The following is a 19737-nucleotide window of genomic DNA, read 5'->3' as shown; positions in this document are numbered from 1 at the left end:
ATTTTAGTCTTTTTATCCTGTTCCTATTGTGTTTGCGTGTTTAAGAGGTTTTGGATCCTTCTGGGGACATAGTGAGCACAAATAACTAAATTATAGTAACCCATCAGCCCGGGACTGCCAAAGCCAGTCAAAGGCTGGCGGGGGCTTCTCTGACCGGTCAGATGCTTGGAGTCTGTTCTCTTAGAAACATCCCCTCCCAAGCAAAAGCCACAGTAACGTGGAAAAGCGAATACTGCTGAGAGCCCCAGAGACCAGTGAAAGGAGGGAAGGGGTCCTCCCCTCACTCCTGAAAATGCCCCAGACCCTGGAGGCCCAGGGCCATGGACTGTAGCACACAACCAGAGGAGGTGTTTCTGGGCTGGACGTCTGTGGCTGAAGGAGATTTTACAGAGACAGGAGGGGAAAATTTGGCGCCCGGTCAGAAGGAGAACGGCCTTGTACTGTCTGACTCACAAGGGCTCAGCAGGTGACACAGGGAAGCGCTGGGGTGGACAAGGGCTCGGCTCAGCTGGTGACCTCTCACCATTCCTTGGGTTATGAGCCAGCTGTCTATGGGCTCCAGGCCAGAGTCCCCACCTTTACCTCTCTTCTGCGCGGAGGACAGAAAAGTCCCAGAAAAAAAAGTCACAGCAAGACCCATGGTAAAGGAGCAATCGTATATACATCATGGAAACAGAGAAGCCCCTGTTCAGAGCGGATCGTTTGTCATGTAAGGAGATGTGACCCAATGTCTGCCCCCCTGCCCCGGCATGTCCCCCTTACCTACCTGGCAAAGAGAAGTTTAGCAACCAAGAGTCCCAGCACCGTGACGTGTACTCATGCCAACCATTCCCACACACTTGGAAAATCTGCGTGCGGTCACGGAGGTCACCCACGGCTGCTTCTCCCAATTAGGGCTCTCGGGGTTGGCAAAGCATCGATTTATCAAAGAACCCGCTTTTACAAAATAATTTCTACTTTTTTCTAACTTATTTCTGCTTTTTCTTCTTTTTTCCTCCTTCTCAGTTACCTGTGTGTTCTTTTTCCAAACTCTTAATTTGAACATTGAATTTGGGTATATTGCCTTTTTTTAAATGATAAAAGTATTTAAAGTTAAGACCACTGATTTGGTTGCACTGTGGAGGAATGGCTGTACAAATTCCCCTCCTACACACCTTGTTGTGTTCTTACTTTCCCCCTTGACACAGTTTTCATTTCCAGGCCAGCATGGTTTAAGATATGCAACACCGTAACCTGAAGTACTGGTCTAAAGATGCACGTGCGTCAGTGTGTGTGTACAGACACCAATACACACATACACACAGACACACACAGATACACACACACACACATACACACACACACGGCTAACACAACCCTGCTTTCCCACATTGCTCCATCGTGCAATAAACATGAAAAGCAATATGCCTACCACCATGAGGAAAACATGCTGGAGTCAGCAGACCTTTGAAAACAGGGAGACTGGCCAAGCCACATACCCAAAGGGTGAAGGGTGGGAAGCAGGCCACCTCCTTGCTCGGACCCAGGTGTGGGCACGGATAATGGCAGAGGTGTTATAGGACACACCTTGGCATGGCCAGGGCAGGCCCTGAAGGCAGAGTGGGAAACCACCCAGGTGAGCCTGACTAAGGTGTGGGGCTGGAGGCCAGGCCAGGGTGGGCCAAGAGGAGGGGTCGTCCTCATCTGGCAGCATGCGGGTGGCCCTCACCCAGCTCCCTAACGTCCTCCCTGGGTTAAGTAGTGGGAGCAACAGAACCATGCTCACTGCATAGATTTTGGGAGTCTGGGTCTCAGGGGTTCAGGTGGCGCTCTTCCGTGGAGAGGCAGGGTGCTGAGAAACCAAAGCAGCTGGGTTGGCTCTTCTGTGCCCCCTGGTGGCCAGTGGAGAGGGGCGTAGAGTGCTCCTACCAAGTTGGCTGAGGGAAGGAGAGGAGTCCCTTCCCTCAAGGGGCGTTTCCCACGGAGACCAGGCTGCAGCATTGCTGCCTGCCTGGGCCCATTGGGGCTGGGGCTACCGGAGGCCAAGAACTGGCATTTGGGAAGCCAATCCTCCCATCCAGTGAACAGCGGAGCACCGTCTCTTTCTAGCCCAACTGGGGGACCTGAAGGAGTTGCAGCTGTCTGGGCAGTTGTCCCAACAGCCCTCCCCTTCCCCACCCCTGCAAACAAACATTTATTCACACACGTCACACACATTTCTTAGTTAGGCAAAAAGGGGAACAATCTTGTGAGAAGCATTAAGACACAAATCCTTTCTCCTGCCATGATCTGAAATCTTACAGAAACCAGGGCTGCATTTGGGGGCTCTGACAGTTCCACCCTTCACCTCAAAGTACCTCTGCCTTTATTTAGCTCTGCTCCTTCCAGACACAGAGCTCCCAGAACACCCTCGAGCCCACCCCCACAGCTCCAGCTGCCCAAACAAATCCTGACCATCGAATGGGGTGGGCACTGTTTCTCTAGGCCAGCTACCGACGATCAGCAGAGCAGCGGCTCAGGTCAGCTTTTCCCCTCCCGTAAGCGTCATTGTTTTGTCAGGGCATGCCCACGCCCAGGGCACTGAACATTTGAGGAGAGACCCTCTCTGGCCGTAGGAGACCCGTGCCCTGAGAGCTCAGGGCCACCCACTCAGGGCAGGGGGACACAGGACTTTCCTTGGCACTCCCAGGTCACCACGTAGGAAAAGCAGGGACTCTGGAGCTGGACCTCCGAGGAGTGGACGCTGCTTGCTGCCTGCTCACTTGTGCCTCACACACATTGCCACCTCTCTGGGCCTATTTCCTCTTAGGTGACCTGGGGTGTCCCTCATGGGGTGGGGTGAGGACTCAGTGAGGCAACACAGTGCTCTCATCCTGCTCTCCAGTGCAAGCCAGCTTCTGCCTAACTACCCAGCCAGCGTTACCAAACTGCCTGACTTTCCCTCCAGAGGACCCTGGGCACAAAACCGGGGTTAAAGACCTACCACTTCGGAGCTCTGTTTCCGATTGTCTAGTGCAGAAGCAAGTCCTCCGACTGCCTGGGGATCCTCGTAGGTTACCCTGGAGACAAAGCACAAGCAGAATCAGTGGTCACGGGGCAGGGGCGGTGACCTGTAATCACTTTCCATCCATGGCACCTTCTTCACATGTGCTCGGAGAAAACGTTTCCCACAGCCTTGGCATTTGGGCAGAGGCTAACGGCTGGTCTTTCGGGCTGGCTGTTACCGAAGCTAGGAGGCCGGCCTGGGTTCTAGCACTGGCTCAGCTCCTCCTTTCCTCTCAGGCTGGGACACTGTGACCTCAGCAGTGGCGCGCACTGAGTAACCATCGGAGGGCATCTCCACAGCTCCCGACAGGATGCCCAGGGACTACTCAGCGGGAGGGGTCACATAAAGGCACTTCTTATTTTGAAAGCAGCGGCCTCAGTGGCATTTAACAAGGAGGGTATGTGACTGGGGTCTGCTGCTGATTATGAGGTGAGGGTCATCTTCCTTTGCTCCTGACCTCTTTTGTTGTATCCGTTTTAAAAGCAACTTTTGCTGGTGAAAGGCGTGTGGGTCCTTGGGCTTCTGGCCAGCCTGTTGATTCTGGAGCACGGGACTCAGAAAGCTAAATGCATAAGGTGCTAGGCCCCTAGGAAAGGTGGGGAAAGTGTTCCTCGCCTGCCTGTAGGCTGAACAGAAAGCTCAAAGCCTGTTCCAGTGCCTCCCTGAGAGGCAGTGAATTGTCTCTTCTGGAATAAGCACCTCCAGTGCCACGTGGCTCATCCTGACCAGACTGCTATCAGGGAAGGCCCTGCCCATACCCCTGGGCAGGAGAACCACGCTAGGAAGCAGGTCAGTCCCTGCCTGGCTGCACCTCCTTGCTCCCAGCTCCTCCTCCAGACCAGGTTTCAGCAGCAGCAGCAGCAGCAGCGTGAGGAGCAAAGAGAACAACAAAGCACTCTCTCTGACTGACAGGAGAAATCCAGCTACAATCGACCCCAAGGTGGGGAGGGACTGTCATTTAATATCTGTGCCTAATGCCAAGTCCTCACAGCCATATTTCAAAGTTTCTGGCAGTCCTGGCGCTGGTAAATAAAAGGCCTCTTTGTGTTGGCGCATGGCCAGGCCTGGATCCATCCTCCCCCAATACCTTCTGAGAGCCACTGAAATGGTCCCCACATACGTCTTGCGTTGCTCGGCCAAGGAGTTCCCTCTCGTCTGGGCAAACATATCAAAGCCGTCACGGGGATTACACTGCTGGAGTGAACTGAGGGTGCCACTGACGCTCTCTGTCCCCAAGTCTGTGGCAATAAAACAGATGAGGGGAGGATGAGAACAAAATGTGGATCGTGGACTGCATGGAGGTTCCCAAAGTTAGGATGCCGATTGAGCAGGTTCAAGTTCTATGGGTGGGAGGGAGGCAGAGGGACACAGGACTTTCCTTGGCACTCCCAGGTCACCACGTGCAGGAGCCGCCACAGGGGGGAGGGGGAGGCGGGCAGATGGAGAAGAGAACAGCCACTGACCCCCGAGCTGCTCAAGTGGGGAAAGAGTCATTACGAATGAAAGGGAGATTCCTGGCAGTGAGAAAGTCGGGTCTAGGGCCAGTGTCCCTGCAGAAAGAATTTTGAGAGGGCCATGTTTATTCATTATTTCAATACTATAATTGTTTTTTGTAATAAATTGGTATCATCTAGTATATTTGCAGCACCCAGAGTCATATATACACTTTTAAACTGAATAAACTGTTCGTTCCCCCATGGGCCACTGTGAGCTGCACCCTCCTTAAATAAACAAACAAACTAACTAAATGAACTGTGGGAAAGAGTTAAGTTTCTTGTTTTAGGTTTCAGACAGTGGAACACTTTAGGCTGATGTTAGTTCAAGGAGAGCAAATGTGTCAGTGCCACCATTGCCTATTTCCAAGTCCATGGCAGACATCACCAATCAATCACAGACTCACTGTCCAAGCCCTGATGCGGCTTCAGCATCCTTCTTAGACCTGTGTTCCAAGCAGCCAATGACTGAAACTTATTTGCCATCCTTGGCCTACTTGACAGTGAGAAGGAAATTGCTTTAACCATAAGGAATATTCTAGATAAAACACAGCAGCCACCTTTCTTTAAAAAGCAAACAAGTTCCAGTTCTTTGGAACTCCTGCAGCCCCTGCTTTCCAACACAGGTTTAAACTTTTAAGTTTAGGGAAAGAAGTTATGAACTGAAGGTGGTACAACTGGCCAGGACTCAGGGATACACTTTCCCATGGATTCCCCAAAAGGGTCTCTTCAGGCCTTCCAACACAGAGAGCAAAAGGGGCCCTCAGCCCAGACCCACAACCGGGAAGTGGCCTGTGAGGGAGGCTTTACACCCCCATGAGACACTCACCCAAGCCGGCAAGCTGGGAGGAGAGGGAAGACGGGGGTGCCGTGTTCCCCACCATTGGGCTCACCACGGCTGGAGACCCTGGCCCCAGGTCTATTAAGTTGTCTTCACTCACTTCATTCAGTACCTGTCAGAGCAGGAGATGGCAGTGAGCCCCAGAGCCCGTGCGCTGGTCTCCAAGGTCAAATCCAGCAGGTACCATGCAGGGTTTCCACACTGCACCAACATGGAGCAAGGCAGTTTCCATCACTCCAACATCAGCGGTCCACCGTGGGCCCTGGCTGCAGTGCGCCCCTGCCCACTGGCTCCCACACACACACTTAAAGGAGGCAGGGCTGAATCAGTCCCCAGCACACGACAGGCCTTCCCCGCCACCCTCCTGCCAAGGATGTGCCTGCTAGCCCTTCCTCAGTACCCCGTCAACCACAGCCTGCTGTACAGTTACCCAAATATTTAAACCCCAGTCAGGAAAACCAAACTGAGGCAGTTCTCCTAGCCTCCAGAGAAGAGATAATCCTGCAGGAATACTTACACCATTACTGCCATTTTGAACCGATCGGCCCGACCTGTATCGTTCGAACCTAACAGGGGAAGGGAAAGCAGAGTAAGGAAAGAGGGGTGATGGGGCACCGTGATGCTCACTGGTCCTGTGAAGAGCTCCTGGGGACCGAGGGCCCTGGGAGGCTCTGGGAAAGGAGACCAACCAGACCCATACTGGGGGTGTGGGGGGCGGACTCACACGTGACTGCACTACGCCTTCCTCTGCCTGGGGCTCCCCCAAGGAGGATCAGGCTCTTGGGCTCACCCAGAGGCACCCACGGGCACCGAGGGAGGGTGCTGGCTGGCATATCCAGGAGGCCATTATAAGCACCCCCAGCCATCCCCACATACCCTGGACCCAAGTGCTCCTCTTGCCTCTGGAGGGACAGGCTGAGCCACCCACTTTACCGGGGGGCAAAGCCAGGCAAAAAGTGCAGCCCCCTCTGACTTCAGAGAGCTGTGCTGGGGAGTAATTATCTGATGTCACTGAAATTTTGCAGCTCAACTTGCTGGAGTAAGGGCCGTAGGGCACCCACAAGGCAGGCCCCTAGAGGAGAAAGACAGGCACGGGCCCCTGGCCTAGTGAAAAGGATCCCCCACAGCTGCAAAACGGGTTAGGCCAACCAGAGACAGGCAGCAGCCAGTCTCCTCCCCCAGCCTGTTGGCTGCTGTCTGGCCGAGGATGGGACTTGGCTTGAAGCAACTGCAGAAACCCTCTTCTCTCCCTTACCTAAGTCATTCTCATACCAGGTAGGGAACACGAGAGCAATTGTGAGGCGTGTGTGGGCTGCTGGTGCATTTAAAAGCTCCCAAACACTATGGGCACATTGGTAGCCTAGAGCATGTCTCCAGCTGGAGCCTGGAGAAACCAGGGCTCACTGAGGTTTGCTGCGCCACACTGGTCGCCACTTGCTGGGGTCAGCGCCTGGTGAGCAGGGATCCCCACATGGGACAATCTGGTTGGGACATGTGTGTTGACTGTGGTTTTAAGAAATACTTGTGTGGATTTTCAATCATGAACAGGAGTATTAATACATCTGAAAAGTGTCTAATCCTGGAGTGCCTTTCTGATACCCTCTTCAAGGGACAGTCTTGTCAAAGGCACTCTAGCCAGAATGGCACCTCACGGCTGGACCCAGGCTTTGCCTCTGAATGTGGGGTAACACCAGGACTGGCAGACTCAGGTGAAAATACCCACATTAGTTTCTGTCATCCTATTCTAGAAGGGGCTGAAATGGGTCTAACAGGTTAAAAGTCAAGCCCCTTTAAAGTGGAGACATTGGAACCACATAGCAAAACGAAGAGGTCTCAGGCTGGGAGTCGAGGGGCCTCAGATCTGCTCCTGTTCTCCAACTGGCACATCCCTGGGTGGCCCCACGTTCTTACTGCACCTTTCTTCATCTGTCTGGTGGACACTGAGCCTCCTGTCCCTACTGCCACAGTCAAGGTGAGACAAAGCCCAGCACTGTGACAACCACAGCAAAATCACCCTCTAAGCCCCAAATGCACGTCTCCAGGGGACGTGGGGATTAGACCTAGAGTTTGGCCTGGTCAAGGTGCTTTCTGGTGCTGACGTGGGTAATTCAGGAAAGCCCGAGGCGCACCCAGGGGGGTGACGGGCTAGGAAGAGTGATGCAGTGGGAACACCTCCTGTGGAAAACTGCTTCTGAGTGAGACTCTGCACTTCCCCCCAGGGAAGGCTTTGGAAAGGGAATAGAATTTACAAGTTTGTTACCTCAAACCCAAAAATGATTTGGCTGCAGAAAGAACTGAAGTGAATGTGTGTGTGCTTCTGTACGCAGACACATTCCAGTACTTACAGCCTGCCTGCTTCTGAACACTCTAGACACTCTGACATTTGCAAAGGGAGGGAAAAAAATCTCTTTCTTTAAAGATTGGAAAGAGGAAGTCTTTTTTCCGTAGTAGAGATTTTCCCCCTTTAATCCTTTTCAAATTCAAAGGATCTTCAAAGGAGCAGGTGCCCTAGTCCTCCCCCTGCCTGGGCTGGGGGGTGGGGGGCCGGAAGGCAGAGCAGCCTGAGGCTCACAGAGGGCAGAGCCTGATTCTGCAGTCACCTTCCTGCTGCTGGCTTCCCAGGAGAACAAGAAGCATTTTCCCTGGCTTCTGGGAACAAATTAGCAGCTCTGATGAGTATTTTCCAGCTCTAATCTCTCTCTCCCCCCCCCTTTGTTTATGAAGGAAATCGCTCTTGTGGCATCGGTGGGAAAGAGGCCCCTGGCTCCCACCTCTCGTATCTGAGGAAGACGTTGTTGAGGTCGTCGTTCACGTGCAGCAGCTCCTCGGTGACCTCCTCGTTAGACACGCGGGAGATGAGCGCCACGATGCGCTGCTGCATGGCCCGGCAGGTCCTGTTCAGCTCCTAGGGGACACACGCGCCTCGGGCTAGCCTGCTGCCTACGCTTTCGGTCGGGACAACGCGGACCAGCTCTCACAAGTCACAGAAGGGGTACATGCTTGTCCACAAAGCCAGGCATGGGCAGGCTGCAGAGTAGGGGGCCCTCCCTCACTGCGTCCGCCTACCCCAGAGCAAAGCAGTCCTTTTTCAGCAGACAGACGTCCATACCTATGTACTGTGGTGTGTATCTAAGTACATGTATGCACAAGCTGTTTTTAAAATGGAAGGGGTGATTCACTGCAGCTTGCTTGTTTTCTTCAACAGAATATTCCAGACTCTGCCCATCACTTTGTACAGATGATCTCATGCCTTCGCGTGTGTATTATAATGTATCGCACCATTCTTCTATTGTTGGCCATTTAGGTTGTGGTCACCCTTCCTTGGACCAACCCAAATAAGGTACAGTGAGTATTGTTATGCATACATGTTTACGAATCCATGCCAGGACCTCCATAGGACGAATTCCTAGAAGTGGAATTTCTGGGTGAAAGGGTATTTATGGTCTTTGGAAAACTGGTACTAGTAAAAGCCCCTTCCAAAGGATGAGCTCAGTTCATTTAGACTCCTGACAACAGCATGAGTGTGATTTACAACGGCATTAGGTGCGTGTTGGTGGCATGTCTGTCATCCTGCTGAGGTCTCAGAAGCTCCTAAAGCCCCAACATGGCTCTCCTGAACCCCCAGTCACCATCGGAGCCCTCTCAGCCTTGAAAGCAATGGCTCTGCAGACAGGCTGTACGCCTGGTTTCCGTGGGCCTTCCCTGCCCCGACAGCAGCCTGACTCATGCTCTCATTCAAACTTGCTGCGGAGCTCCCTCAACACCTGCCAGGGCTCTTGCCACCCTGTAGGCCAGGCTGAGGACCTACAAAGGCGAGAGCCGGCAGCCCCGCCAGGCTGGCCCCACAGCATCCCTGACTACAGGAACTGCCTGTGGAAAGAGCGCCACGTCCCAGTGGGTCCAGCAGAGGTGACATGCTGTCCCCACCTACCTGGACACCAGAGGCAGCTGAGAGAAGGGGACCAGGGGTGAGGCAGAGTTCTTCCTTCTCACGGCTCAGCCTCAAAACTACCTCTTTTTGAAAATGTGCTGGTAGAACTACTCCCTGCAGACATACGTGACCTCTGTTCAGTTCTGGATCTTGTCTCATCATCGGGCTAGCTTGGCTAGGTTTCCCCTCCTACCAATCCTAGACTCCGTGAGGGAGCTGCCATCGTGTATCCCCTGGGGATGCCACACACAGGGAAATGGCCCAGGAGTCATCTGCTGAGTCTGATCATCCAGCTGATCAAGCACAAAGCAGGAAATCGGGGCCTCCCCATGCCCCTCCTGCCCCCCAGGCCCCAGGGTGCCTTGCAGCATGGTGTCACCACACAGGGGCATTCTTATCTGCCCCCCTCCCCAGACTAAAGCTTCTGGAGGGCAGAGATGGCATGTCTTGTCCCTGTTTTCCCAGTACCGGTCACTGACACACAGGAGCCACTCCTTCAGTGCTTCTGAGAGAATAAAGGCAAGTTGGTTTCCTTCCATCCACATTTAGGCCGAGGGATGCAACAGCATTCCCTTACACACGCACACGCACATACACCCCTCCTTCACTCCTGAAGGGCGATGAGTGTCCTAGGCTGGATCCTCTTACCTAGGCTGGTAAGAGCAAGGTAGGGACAGAGTAAGGCAATCACGGCCAGCCAGACACAGGCCTGGACACTCATGCGATCTTCTTCCCCAAGAGCGGGGACAGCTGAGGAAAGAAGCCTGGCCCATGTGGCTCAGCCCAGTATCAGCACAGCTGTAGTTTTCAAGACAGAAGTTCCGTTGATTTAGGCAGCGGGGCACAAGAGCGGGGTGTCCACCCTGAGCAAAAAGCTTCATTTGGAGATTCTCTGGCTGGCTGGGCCCTGTCTATCTGGTTATGGAAACACTGCCCTTTGCCTTGTTCTACCCTATTGCTAGCCCCCTGCCCAGCCAGAATGCCACTGTCAGTCTCTCCTGGGACAGCAAGACCAGCCAGCATCTGGACCTTCTGGCTTCTTACAGATTCCCACTCTTGGTTCTCTTAAGACTAACATTCTAGGTTTTGGAGAAGACAGGATTATTTCTGAAAATAGGGGGCTTCTAGGAAATCACTGGATACTCACAACTCGTCTCTCCACACCAAACCTGGACGAGACAGAGGAAAGAGACACAGCCCCTGCTGGTCTGCTGTCTGCCATGAGCTCTTCCTGGGCCACCACTCACTTCACTGCCCTGGGCACGTGCCCAGTATAAACAAGACCAGCACTCGAGGTGCCTGAAAACAATCCCCAATGAGCAAAAGGATCTCAAGTCCCAGCGACGGGCCTACTCCCTTCAGCTAAGGCGGCCCCAGCAGACAGTCCCAGGACAGGGAAGTGTGGCTGCGTCTGGGGCTTGCTCCCTGGATTGCTGGATTGGGGAGTAGAAAAGGAAGAGGTCAGTGACTTCCCATCCACACTGCAGGCCAATTCCAAGATGCGGGACATGCCAGCCAGGGGAATGTGGCAGTGTGTCACGGGAAACAGGTCCAAGGCCACCCCTGCAGAAGCTTGCCCTGAGAAGTCGGCACTCTGCCTGCACTGTTCCTTTCCTCCTTTTCCATCAAGCAAATTCCTACTCTTCCTTCAACGCTCCAGGATGTTTCCCCACCCCAACACTTAATCATAAAAACTTTCAAACACAGAGCAGAGCGGAAAGAATTTGAGAGTGAACACCATGTACCCAACGCCTCAGTTCTACCATTAACATTTTACAGTGCCGGCTTTCCCACACGCCTACCCAGCTATCCATCTCCGTACCCACCCAGGTTTGCTGGGGACCCCACCACCCTCCCTGCTCAGCACTTGAGCAGCACTCTAGACACAGCTCAGCGCTGTCACCCCATGTTGTGGGAACTCTTCTAGCTGAGCCTCTGGCTCGTACTTATCTCCAATAACCCCAGCCCCGACCCCACCCTAACCGTGGAAGCCCCGGGACAAAGAGCAGGCCTCAGGGATGGTCCCACTGCAGTTAAAGGAGAACCAAGCCAGATTCCTCAGAGGACTGCAGGGAGTGTCTCAAAGACTTGCCTCTGAGTGCCCCTCGCACCAGAACCCGCAGACGGGAGAGCAGGGCTGGATCCCACCTCCCCGACAGAGCCCGGTCCCTTCTGGGTGCTGGGGACTAAGTGGCAGGCGGCAGCAGCCGTGACTCGATCCAGGCTGCCAGCACGCTCTGGGTAAAACAAGGGGGCTGGAAAAACGGTGAAGCTCTGCAGAGCCCACGGACGTGCCTCCACAGCATTGGGTCTGCGGCACTCCTGCGGCAGCCAGGGCGCCTCTGCTTTTATCTGTTTTAAACATCACAGTGCTTTGTAGAACTTTACTTGTAGAGAAAAGGGTTCCAAACTTTATAGAAATGTTTGGAAAATACTAGATGATTTCTGAGCCTCTGCTAGCTCTAACATTATGACCTCCGGTTGGAGGCAGACTGCGACCCACGGGCACATGAGCTCATGGACGGTAGCAGCACGTCTGCTTCTGCCGGCCGGCCGTGCATTTGCTGCCTCACCCCCACGGCCTTCCGCTGCAGTGCTGCTGCGACCGCCCCTGCCCCACAGGCCCGGCCTGGCGCTCCAATCCAGAGAAGCACTCAGGGGTCTGACCCGGGGCTTCTCAGTCAGGGATCGTATCTCCAGGGCTCTCTGCAGAGACAAAGTTACCACCTCTGTGCTCTTACCTTTAAGTTACTGTCTTAAAAAAAAAGAAAAAAAAAAAAGATTAAAGAGGAAGAAAAAAGAGAAAGAGATTGAAGGAGAGAGAAGGGCCAGAATGTTAAGATTCTGCCACCGCAGATGCCAGCCGGCCGCGTGGCCTCCACAGGGTCACCGCCAGCCAGACCACCGCAGGCGCAGCTGGGAGGTCTTCCTCTGCCTCCCTCCACCTCTGACAGCTCAGACAGCGACTCCTCTCTCGTCCTGAGATACCAAGCGCCCACAGCCTGCCCACTGACCAGCAGCTGCGACAGGAATTTCCTAAATGCTGAAAATTTCAGCTTTGGCCTCCTTCTCTATCTGGTTCTCAACAGGGGGAGAACATCTGGTTTCTGTTCTTTGTGCAAAAGCCCTCTGCCTATCAGAACATCTTATTAAAATATCCTCTCTCTTCTAATTAATCCCAGTGCCTTTATCTTTTCTTCAAGGGACACTCTCATCCCCACCTCACAAACAACCTTTTAATCATCGTTATGGGTATCCTCTGAACCGGCTCCAACTTCTAAAGAGCACGAATAACGTCCTGAAGATCTGCATGCTACAGCTGCAAAGCAGAGGGGAGGGAGAACACATTCTTTGTTGAAGAGAAAGGAGGAATGATGAAGCTAAACACGTAGAATAAACTAGATTTCTCTAGAGAAAATGGTCCTGGACATTCAGTCTTTTGTTGAAATGAGATGGAAGAAGCAAGAAGGAAGAGGGGGATATACCATCTGCCTCTTCAAGAGAAAACATGGAGGAAGACTTCTGTTATTATCTGATGAACAGCCAAGTAGGAATGCCCATCATTGAATTAATTAAATTTTAGCATCATTGAATTAATTAAAAGTTCTTATTAATTGAAAGACAAAGGTTAAGAAGCTCATTTGGGAGGACAGAGGCTACCGGAGGACAGCATCAGGATCATGAAAGAGACACAGGCTGCAGCCAAGGGCAAGCACTTGAGCGGACAGAGATGCAGAACCTCGTTTTAGGCCCGGACCCAAGCGCCCATGCACAGGCTGGGAAGATATGGCTCAACAGCCACATGAGAAAGAGACGGGCGGTTTTCAGTTGACGGAAGCTCTCGATTTTATGACGTCTGCCTCTTGCTGAGAACTGCCTGGTCTTCTACAAGGTGGGCTGCCAACGGCCACACAGAGATTGGGCCATGGGCAGTCTTCAAATATTTCAGGACCTCCCACATGAAAGAGGAATTTGGTTTGTTCTTTGCTGAAGAAGATAGCCAAGGGCAGCAGTTACGGGGACAGACTAGCTTGCCGTGTAGGAGGCTGTGCTGGTAATAACCACAAAAGCTCCCACCTGTGGATGGCGTCTTTGTGCCCAGCACTGTGCTAGTGAGCCCTGGAAACGGATGCTGTCCAATCCTTCCCAGGCGCCAGTGAGAACTCCCGCACGTAAGGATAGGCACTTGCTGGGCGTCACCCAGCTCATCAGCAGTTGGACCAAGACGTAAACCCAGCGAGGTCCTCGGCCCAGCTATGATGCTTCCCCAAGTCTAACCAAGACATGAGAGTGGAAACTGAAGTGCTTCCATGGGCTGACCTGAACAGTCTGTTGTTGAGGATGTTAAAAAAAAAACGAGGCAGGCACAGGCAAGCTGCTGCTGAGGGAATCTGAGCGCAGGCGTGGAGTTGGACTAGTTGCCTGGGCTCTCACCCAGTTCAGAGCTAAGGGCTCCACACACTGGAGGAGGTGCTGTGTTCCCCCTGGGGGTCCTGCTTACCTTCCCCAGGGGCTGTAGCTAAGCTGACAGCACAGTGGAGTGGAGCAGCCTCAGCCTCCCTCAACCACGAGTCACACACCCACTCGTCCTCCGGCAAACAGCTCTCCCACCAAGCTTCTCGGCGCCTCTGCAGGCCTGTGTGAGGCTGCACCTGAAAGTGCTTTGTGATGCGCAGGAAGTGATCGGGACATAACCCACCCCTAATTATGGTTGCCCACACCAGGGCATCCTGGGGCTGACACCTCCAATTTCCTCTCTTCCCATTTCCTCCGCCTCCTACCCAGCAATTTACGCTCCAGTCGGGAGCAGCTTCTGTTGGCACGAACATTTGGGTTGATGACAAATGTGTTTATTTCCACGGCCCCGGCCAGCACTGTGAGCTCTGGACAGCTTCTACCCAGAGCAATCTGGCAGCTGTCCAGCTGCACCGAGGGTCCTCGGGGCACATTCTGATCCCGTCACTTTCCAAGCAGACTGTGCCATTTTCCCACGTGGGAGGCTCGCCATTCGGGGTGGCCCTGACCCCTGGGAGACCCCTGCCTGGCGGGCTTCTGACTGCCGGGGGGCAGCAGGGGAGGAAAATGTCAAGAGGAACTGAGGAGCGAGGCCGGCAGCCAGGGAGCCATGTCTGTTCACACAGAGCTGCCCCGACTCCTGAATCTCCGTGCTGAAAGGACAGCCGCCCACTGATACCCAGACCGTTCTTTCTCTGTTTGATTTATAAGATAGCAGTGAGGGCTGGTAGGCTCAGAGTTGGAATAAAACAGAGGGAAGGAAAACGTCATGGGAAGCAACCTATTTTTGAAAACTGTGAGCTGACGCCAGGAGATTATGTTCTGTTTGTCTTGGCTGATGGGCTTGTTTTAAAAAAACACACACACACAGACAGACACACACACACAGAGTATTCCTGCTGTCTGGGTCTGCTCTGGCCTGTCTGGAAGCACGCTGGCTTTGTTTCAGCCTACCCCCTGCTGCCAGGAGCTGGGCTCTGTCCACTGCAAACCCCTTGTCAGCAGGAATTCTGATGCTGACACAGCACCGAGCTGCCTCAAGAGGGCCCTCTCAGTTTCTGGACTGTTTCTGGACTGATCTCAGATTCCAGTGCCTTGGGTACTGCCTGGAAGAAGCCCCGACTGCAGGCTGAGAGTGGAGGCCAGTGATGAATTAACGGGATGCGGGGTCCCACGGAATGTGGCAGGGTCCCACAGCTGGACCTGCTCAGCTGAGGCAAGCCTGGTCTGCTGCAGGTGTCAGAGTAAGGTCGGGGACTAGGAAGGGAACACTCAGGGGTCCTCGCTTGGGCCAGCAGAGAGGAATTCATCCTGGCTCCAAGAGCAGCCTGATGTGGTAGTTTTCGTGGAGATGAGCTGTTCTCCGGTCTCCTGCACTAGCTGTGAGCTCCCCCAAAGCAGGGATCTCAAGCCCTATGCATCTCTGTACTTCTAGGCCTTTGCTCTGTGGTAGGCCCAGAACAGGCCTTCACCTAGCCTCCCCCCGAAGCTGCTGGCTTGGGAGGACGAAGGGGGCATAGGAAACAGCTTGGGACCAGGGTCAGGCACTCCAGCTGTGTGTGTTACTGAAGGACAGGGCCATCAGAGCCAAGCCTTCACAGGCTGCAAGTGTGTGCCAACAGAAGGGTGGGAGGTGTGGCACTGAGGGGGCCACGACGGACGACTCTGAGCGCCAGACAAGAACGGCAGCAGCAGGCACGTCGCGAAGCACTCAGGCCAGCTGGCCAGGCCAGTCCGGCTGCTGACCTGTTTACTCAAGCATCCTGTCACTTGCAGTTTACAGCACCCCTTCTCCACCACCACCCCCTTCAGAAGGTCACTGCTTCTAAGGGCAATGCTGCTGCCACGGTGAAGATCTGCTAGCTAGCTCTGGACCTGCTGGCCTGGGAAACAGGCCTGAGGCCGAGTCGCTGGCCTTAGTCTGAGGGCATCCCCTCAGGCCAGCCCTGCTCCTGGACCTCTTTCTGCCACAATCCCAGAGCTGCAGGGTGTCCAGAGGCGGAAAGGCCAGTGAGCAACCGAGCCCCTGAAACTATCCCATAAGCACCCTCAGCCTGGGAGTCCTCGGTGTTCGGGAAGAGAGAAGGAGGTTCAGCTCCATCTTGGTCTCAGGAAGGTCTGGGGGTACGGTGTGACTAGAAGGGCTGCCATGTGCAGGAAAGAGTGAAGGTCCCCTTGCAAGGGGTTATGATGTAATGTTGAGGGAGCAGAGATACACAAAACGTACACATAATATCATCTCAACTACATTGGACATAAACACAGAAAAACGTTTGAAAGAAAATATATCCAAACATCAGTGGTGGTGACTTGTGGATGCTGGCATTAAAGAAAATTATTATTGTCTTCTCTGTATGTCTATTTTCTTTCCAAGGGCATGTATGCTGCAAATGGTATTTTATAATCAGGAAACAAATTAACTGGCCTCTGACCACTCCTGGAAGTGTGAAGCTGAGCGGGCCTACGTGGACTCGGTCCCTCCCTCACTGCTGCCCCCAGGCCCGAGCCCCCATGACAGGAGGTCTCCTTACCTGCAGCAACTCCAGGTCAGACGAGTCCTCCTGCCCAGGGACCATTTCCGTTAACATCTCAGACATGACTTTTGTGTTTCCTCGAACAATGTCCAGCTCACTCCGCAGCCTGGCAATCTGTTGGGGCCAGAAAGGAGAGGTCAGTCAACTGTACCTGGCTGGTGACAGTCCCATCCACTGTGACATCAGGTCACACTTCTGAATCGGTGCAGCAGCAGAAGCCTTCTCGTCTCACTGCGGTCTGCATGTGAGGGTGACGGCCGCTCTGAGAGAGTACCGAGTGGGGTCGTGAGGACACCCCGGTGACCAAAAGTTTGCCACTGGGGACTCTGCTTGTGACGCTGAGGCAGTGCCACGCGGGCAAGCATGTCGGAGGGAGTGGGCCCTGTGCTGTGCAGCCTCAGCGCTCCCACCACAGAACCGTGAGGAGGGAATTATTCTCTTAGGCCTGTTTGTGCTCTTTCAAGTGAGAGTGACGCAGTGCGTGATCCCCAAGGTCCCGTCAGGGCTGGAATTCTTGTTGAGAAACCTAATAGTTATAGACTCTGGCCCCTAGGAGTTTATAATCTAAATACTATGTCCTCTGAGAGGCTGGCCTGCATTACCTGCACTTTGCTGGTGTGGCAGGACTAACGGAGAGGGAGCGAGAGAAGACCCCAGGGGAGACCCCCTCCTCACTCAGCTCCCTGCCAAGCGATAACACTGCCCCTTGAAAGCTCCCCAACCTGCCCATCCAACAGAGCCCCCAGAGCCTGGGCCGGGCCGCCTCCCCTGCTGCAGGGGCACCATCCATAAGGGGGCACCTTAACTGCTCTGAGCTAGTCCCCTCACCTGTGGAAAGGTGATGACAGCCGCACCTCAGACGGGCGCTGTGACTGATGGGGAAATGCCCGCACAGTGCTGACGCACACATAAACCCAATATTGATTAGGTCCCTCTCCTGTTAGAAGGTCCAGAGGCTGGACTTTGCTATTGCTCGTAACTGCATTGACCCCTCTCCACAGAGAAGCCTTTTCTGACCACCACCCACCCACCCCCACCGTGCCCCCAAGCACTCCCACCCCCCCTGCAGGGCCCCCACACCCCATCCCCCGTCCTGGGCAGAGCTCCTGGGGACAGGGACCCCTGCTGGACTGAGGTCTGTACCCTTAGCATGGAGCAGGGACAAAAGGACTCAATACATGTTTATTTGATGGACGGGTGGATGAATGGCCATCCAGGGTGATGGCCGGGTACTGCGGCTCCTGCCCACCTCTGGCTCTGCCTGATAGACGGAAGGCCCAAGTCTTGGCTGAGAAGAGGTTTCTGGCTGGGGAGACCCAGGCCTGCAGCAGTCAGAAACCATGTGGGTCTGAAGCCCGGGGGTGTCTAGGCCAGGCTGGCTTCCTGCCCAGCTCTGCTTTCATTTTCCCTCGGGGGCATCACTCCAAACCCTCCTGTCAACTCTTCTGGCTGCTGGGAGGGCTCCTCCCGAGCTCTCAAGCACACTGGGCGAGTTGGCAGGGGGTCTCAGTGGCCATCCCCCTTCAAAAGTGTTCACCTTCCCTCTTAACAGAAGACAGCACAGTTCTGCCCATGGGAGCAGAGCCTGGAGCCGGAGACAGTCTTCCCCAGAGGTCCCCGGCCATCGTGGGTAATGACAAAGGGAGAGTGCAGGGAAGTGAGGCCCACAGTTAATGTGAGCCCTGCACTCCAGCACCCCGCCCCAGCAGTGCATACAGCACTTGGGTGATTACCACTGGCCCGTGACTGCCCCACGTGGTGAGAGGAAAGGATTACTGCCCCATTCTACTGACAGGAAGACTGAGGCTAAGTGACCTGGCCGAAGCTTCCTAGTGAGCAGCAGAGCGGAGATGGTGCAGGCTGGTCTGACTGCCCAACCACACTCCCTCCTGGAGCCGGCAGAGCACCGAGAGGTGGGGCCCTGGCACAACACCTCGTTAACCAGAGAGAAGCACCTGACCCCTCTGTTTATATGAGGCTCTGTAATGATGACATTGTCACAGATATTAAATAAAGACTTTGAAACTGCAAACATTGGATAGATTTTTTTTTTTTCAAGTCTGACCAATTCTCAAATTTTAATGAATGGAAATTCTAGAGATTCACCGAAAGACCAGTCTCCACAACTCATCTAAAAATATCCAGCTTGGGGTTAACCGGCATTAGCTTCTCAGGAAATTACTCAGGGAAGGAGGCGGTGTTCGGGATAAAGGCAGGAAGAGCGCTTCCTGAAGGCCTTCCTGCCACGGCCTGTGGCCTCTGCCCTGCTGATGGGGTCACCGGCCTCTGATGGCTGACACTTCTCACAGGATAAATCAAAACATCTCTGCATGACACACAAGGCTTTTCACAACTCAACTCCATTCCCGTGCCTTGGGCCTCACCTGCTGCCACCATTTCCTCCCCACCTGGACCCTGCACCTGCACCTCCCCTGAACCTTCCACCGGGTATTCCCAGAGCCACACTCCCCTGCGCCTCTGGACCACACGTGGCCGGCAAGGCCCTCGTCAGCTCCCCGGGTTGCCTTCCAGGCACTGCTCACCGCTGGGCTCACAGCATGACCACACTGTCCTGAGTGACTTTCCACCTGTGTCCCCTACTCGACTGTGAGTCCTCGGAGGGGGGGCGCGGACCTTCCATCTGCGTGTCATTCGTCTGGGAGGGCTCTGTGCATGTCCCCTGGAAGGGTGGATGGGGACGGTCGGCTGGCTGGCCTGTGGCCTGGAGGTATGCAAGTACCTGTTCTGAGTTGGCGGTGATGGGGCCCGTCACACTCAGAGCCGGGGCCTGCGGAGCGGAGTAGGGAGCAGGAGGCGGCGAGGAATGGGAGCTGGCACTCGTCCTCGGCTGCGACTGGGACCGGGGCATGGTGGCGGCTGGATCCACTTCCGGGACACTCTGGCAGGGCAACAACAAAGTCCTCTGTTCACCTGGGCTGCCTGTGCAACTGGGCCTGGCACCTCCCCACCCAGCATGGCCCTCCGCACCACAGCTGCCCGCAGGGGGCAGGGGCCCACTATACTGCTGGCCTGGGATGCCTGAGGACGCTCTCCGCCCCCAGTCTCTCCATCTGAGAAGGGAGCTACCAGTGGCTCTTCGCTCTGCTCCGAAGGCAGCAGCGAGAGCACTCGGACAGAGCACTGCTCGTGGTTCCCATTATGGGGACCACCTAAGCACCCCAGCAGAGGGGTGCTGCTATTAAGTCTTGCTACTCGTGAAACCTTATTTGGTACCAGAAGATTCCATTTTGGTCTTTACAAGGAGACAAATATAAATAGTAATTATGCAATTTACTGAATGTTCGTTGTAATTATAGGGACAACAATACTGTTCTGTGTCGTTATTAGAAGAAAAAGACAGGTTATATGCTTGTTCCACACATAGTGAGTGGCTTGGA

The 19737-nt window shown here is 54.2% G+C and overlaps 1 protein-coding gene across 7 annotated transcripts in view; it reads right to left on the bottom strand.

Annotated features, from left to right (window-relative positions):
* The window catches only part of TOM1L2 (target of myb1 like 2 membrane trafficking protein), a 105925-nt gene that overhangs the window by 9406 nt on the left and 76782 nt on the right, over positions 1-19737 (bottom strand). For 2 of the 7 annotated variants that reach the window (XM_033090091.1, XM_033090093.1), the window contains exons 6-12: positions 19080-19238; positions 16337-16453; positions 8131-8264; positions 5877-5925; positions 5348-5471; positions 4113-4263; positions 2963-3038 (exon numbers count right to left, since the gene is read on the bottom strand). In XM_033090091.1, the coding sequence (XP_032945982.1) occupies positions 2963-3038; positions 4113-4263; positions 5348-5471; positions 5877-5925; positions 8131-8264; positions 16337-16453; positions 19080-19238 (810 nt within the window). Of the gene's footprint in view, positions 1-453; positions 590-2962; positions 3039-4112; positions 4264-5347; positions 5472-5876; positions 5926-8130; positions 8265-16336; positions 16454-19079; positions 19239-19737 lie in introns of all 7 variants that reach the window. The other 5 variants (XM_033090092.1, XM_033090095.1, XR_004421292.1 and 2 more) reach the window with 4 other exon arrangements.

Source organism: Rhinolophus ferrumequinum, chromosome 21, assembly GCF_004115265.2.
Source record: "Rhinolophus ferrumequinum isolate MPI-CBG mRhiFer1 chromosome 21, mRhiFer1_v1.p, whole genome shotgun sequence".
In the NCBI taxonomy this organism is placed as follows: domain Eukaryota; kingdom Metazoa; phylum Chordata; class Mammalia; order Chiroptera; family Rhinolophidae; genus Rhinolophus; species Rhinolophus ferrumequinum.
This window is presented reverse-complemented; position numbering and strand designations above follow the sequence as displayed.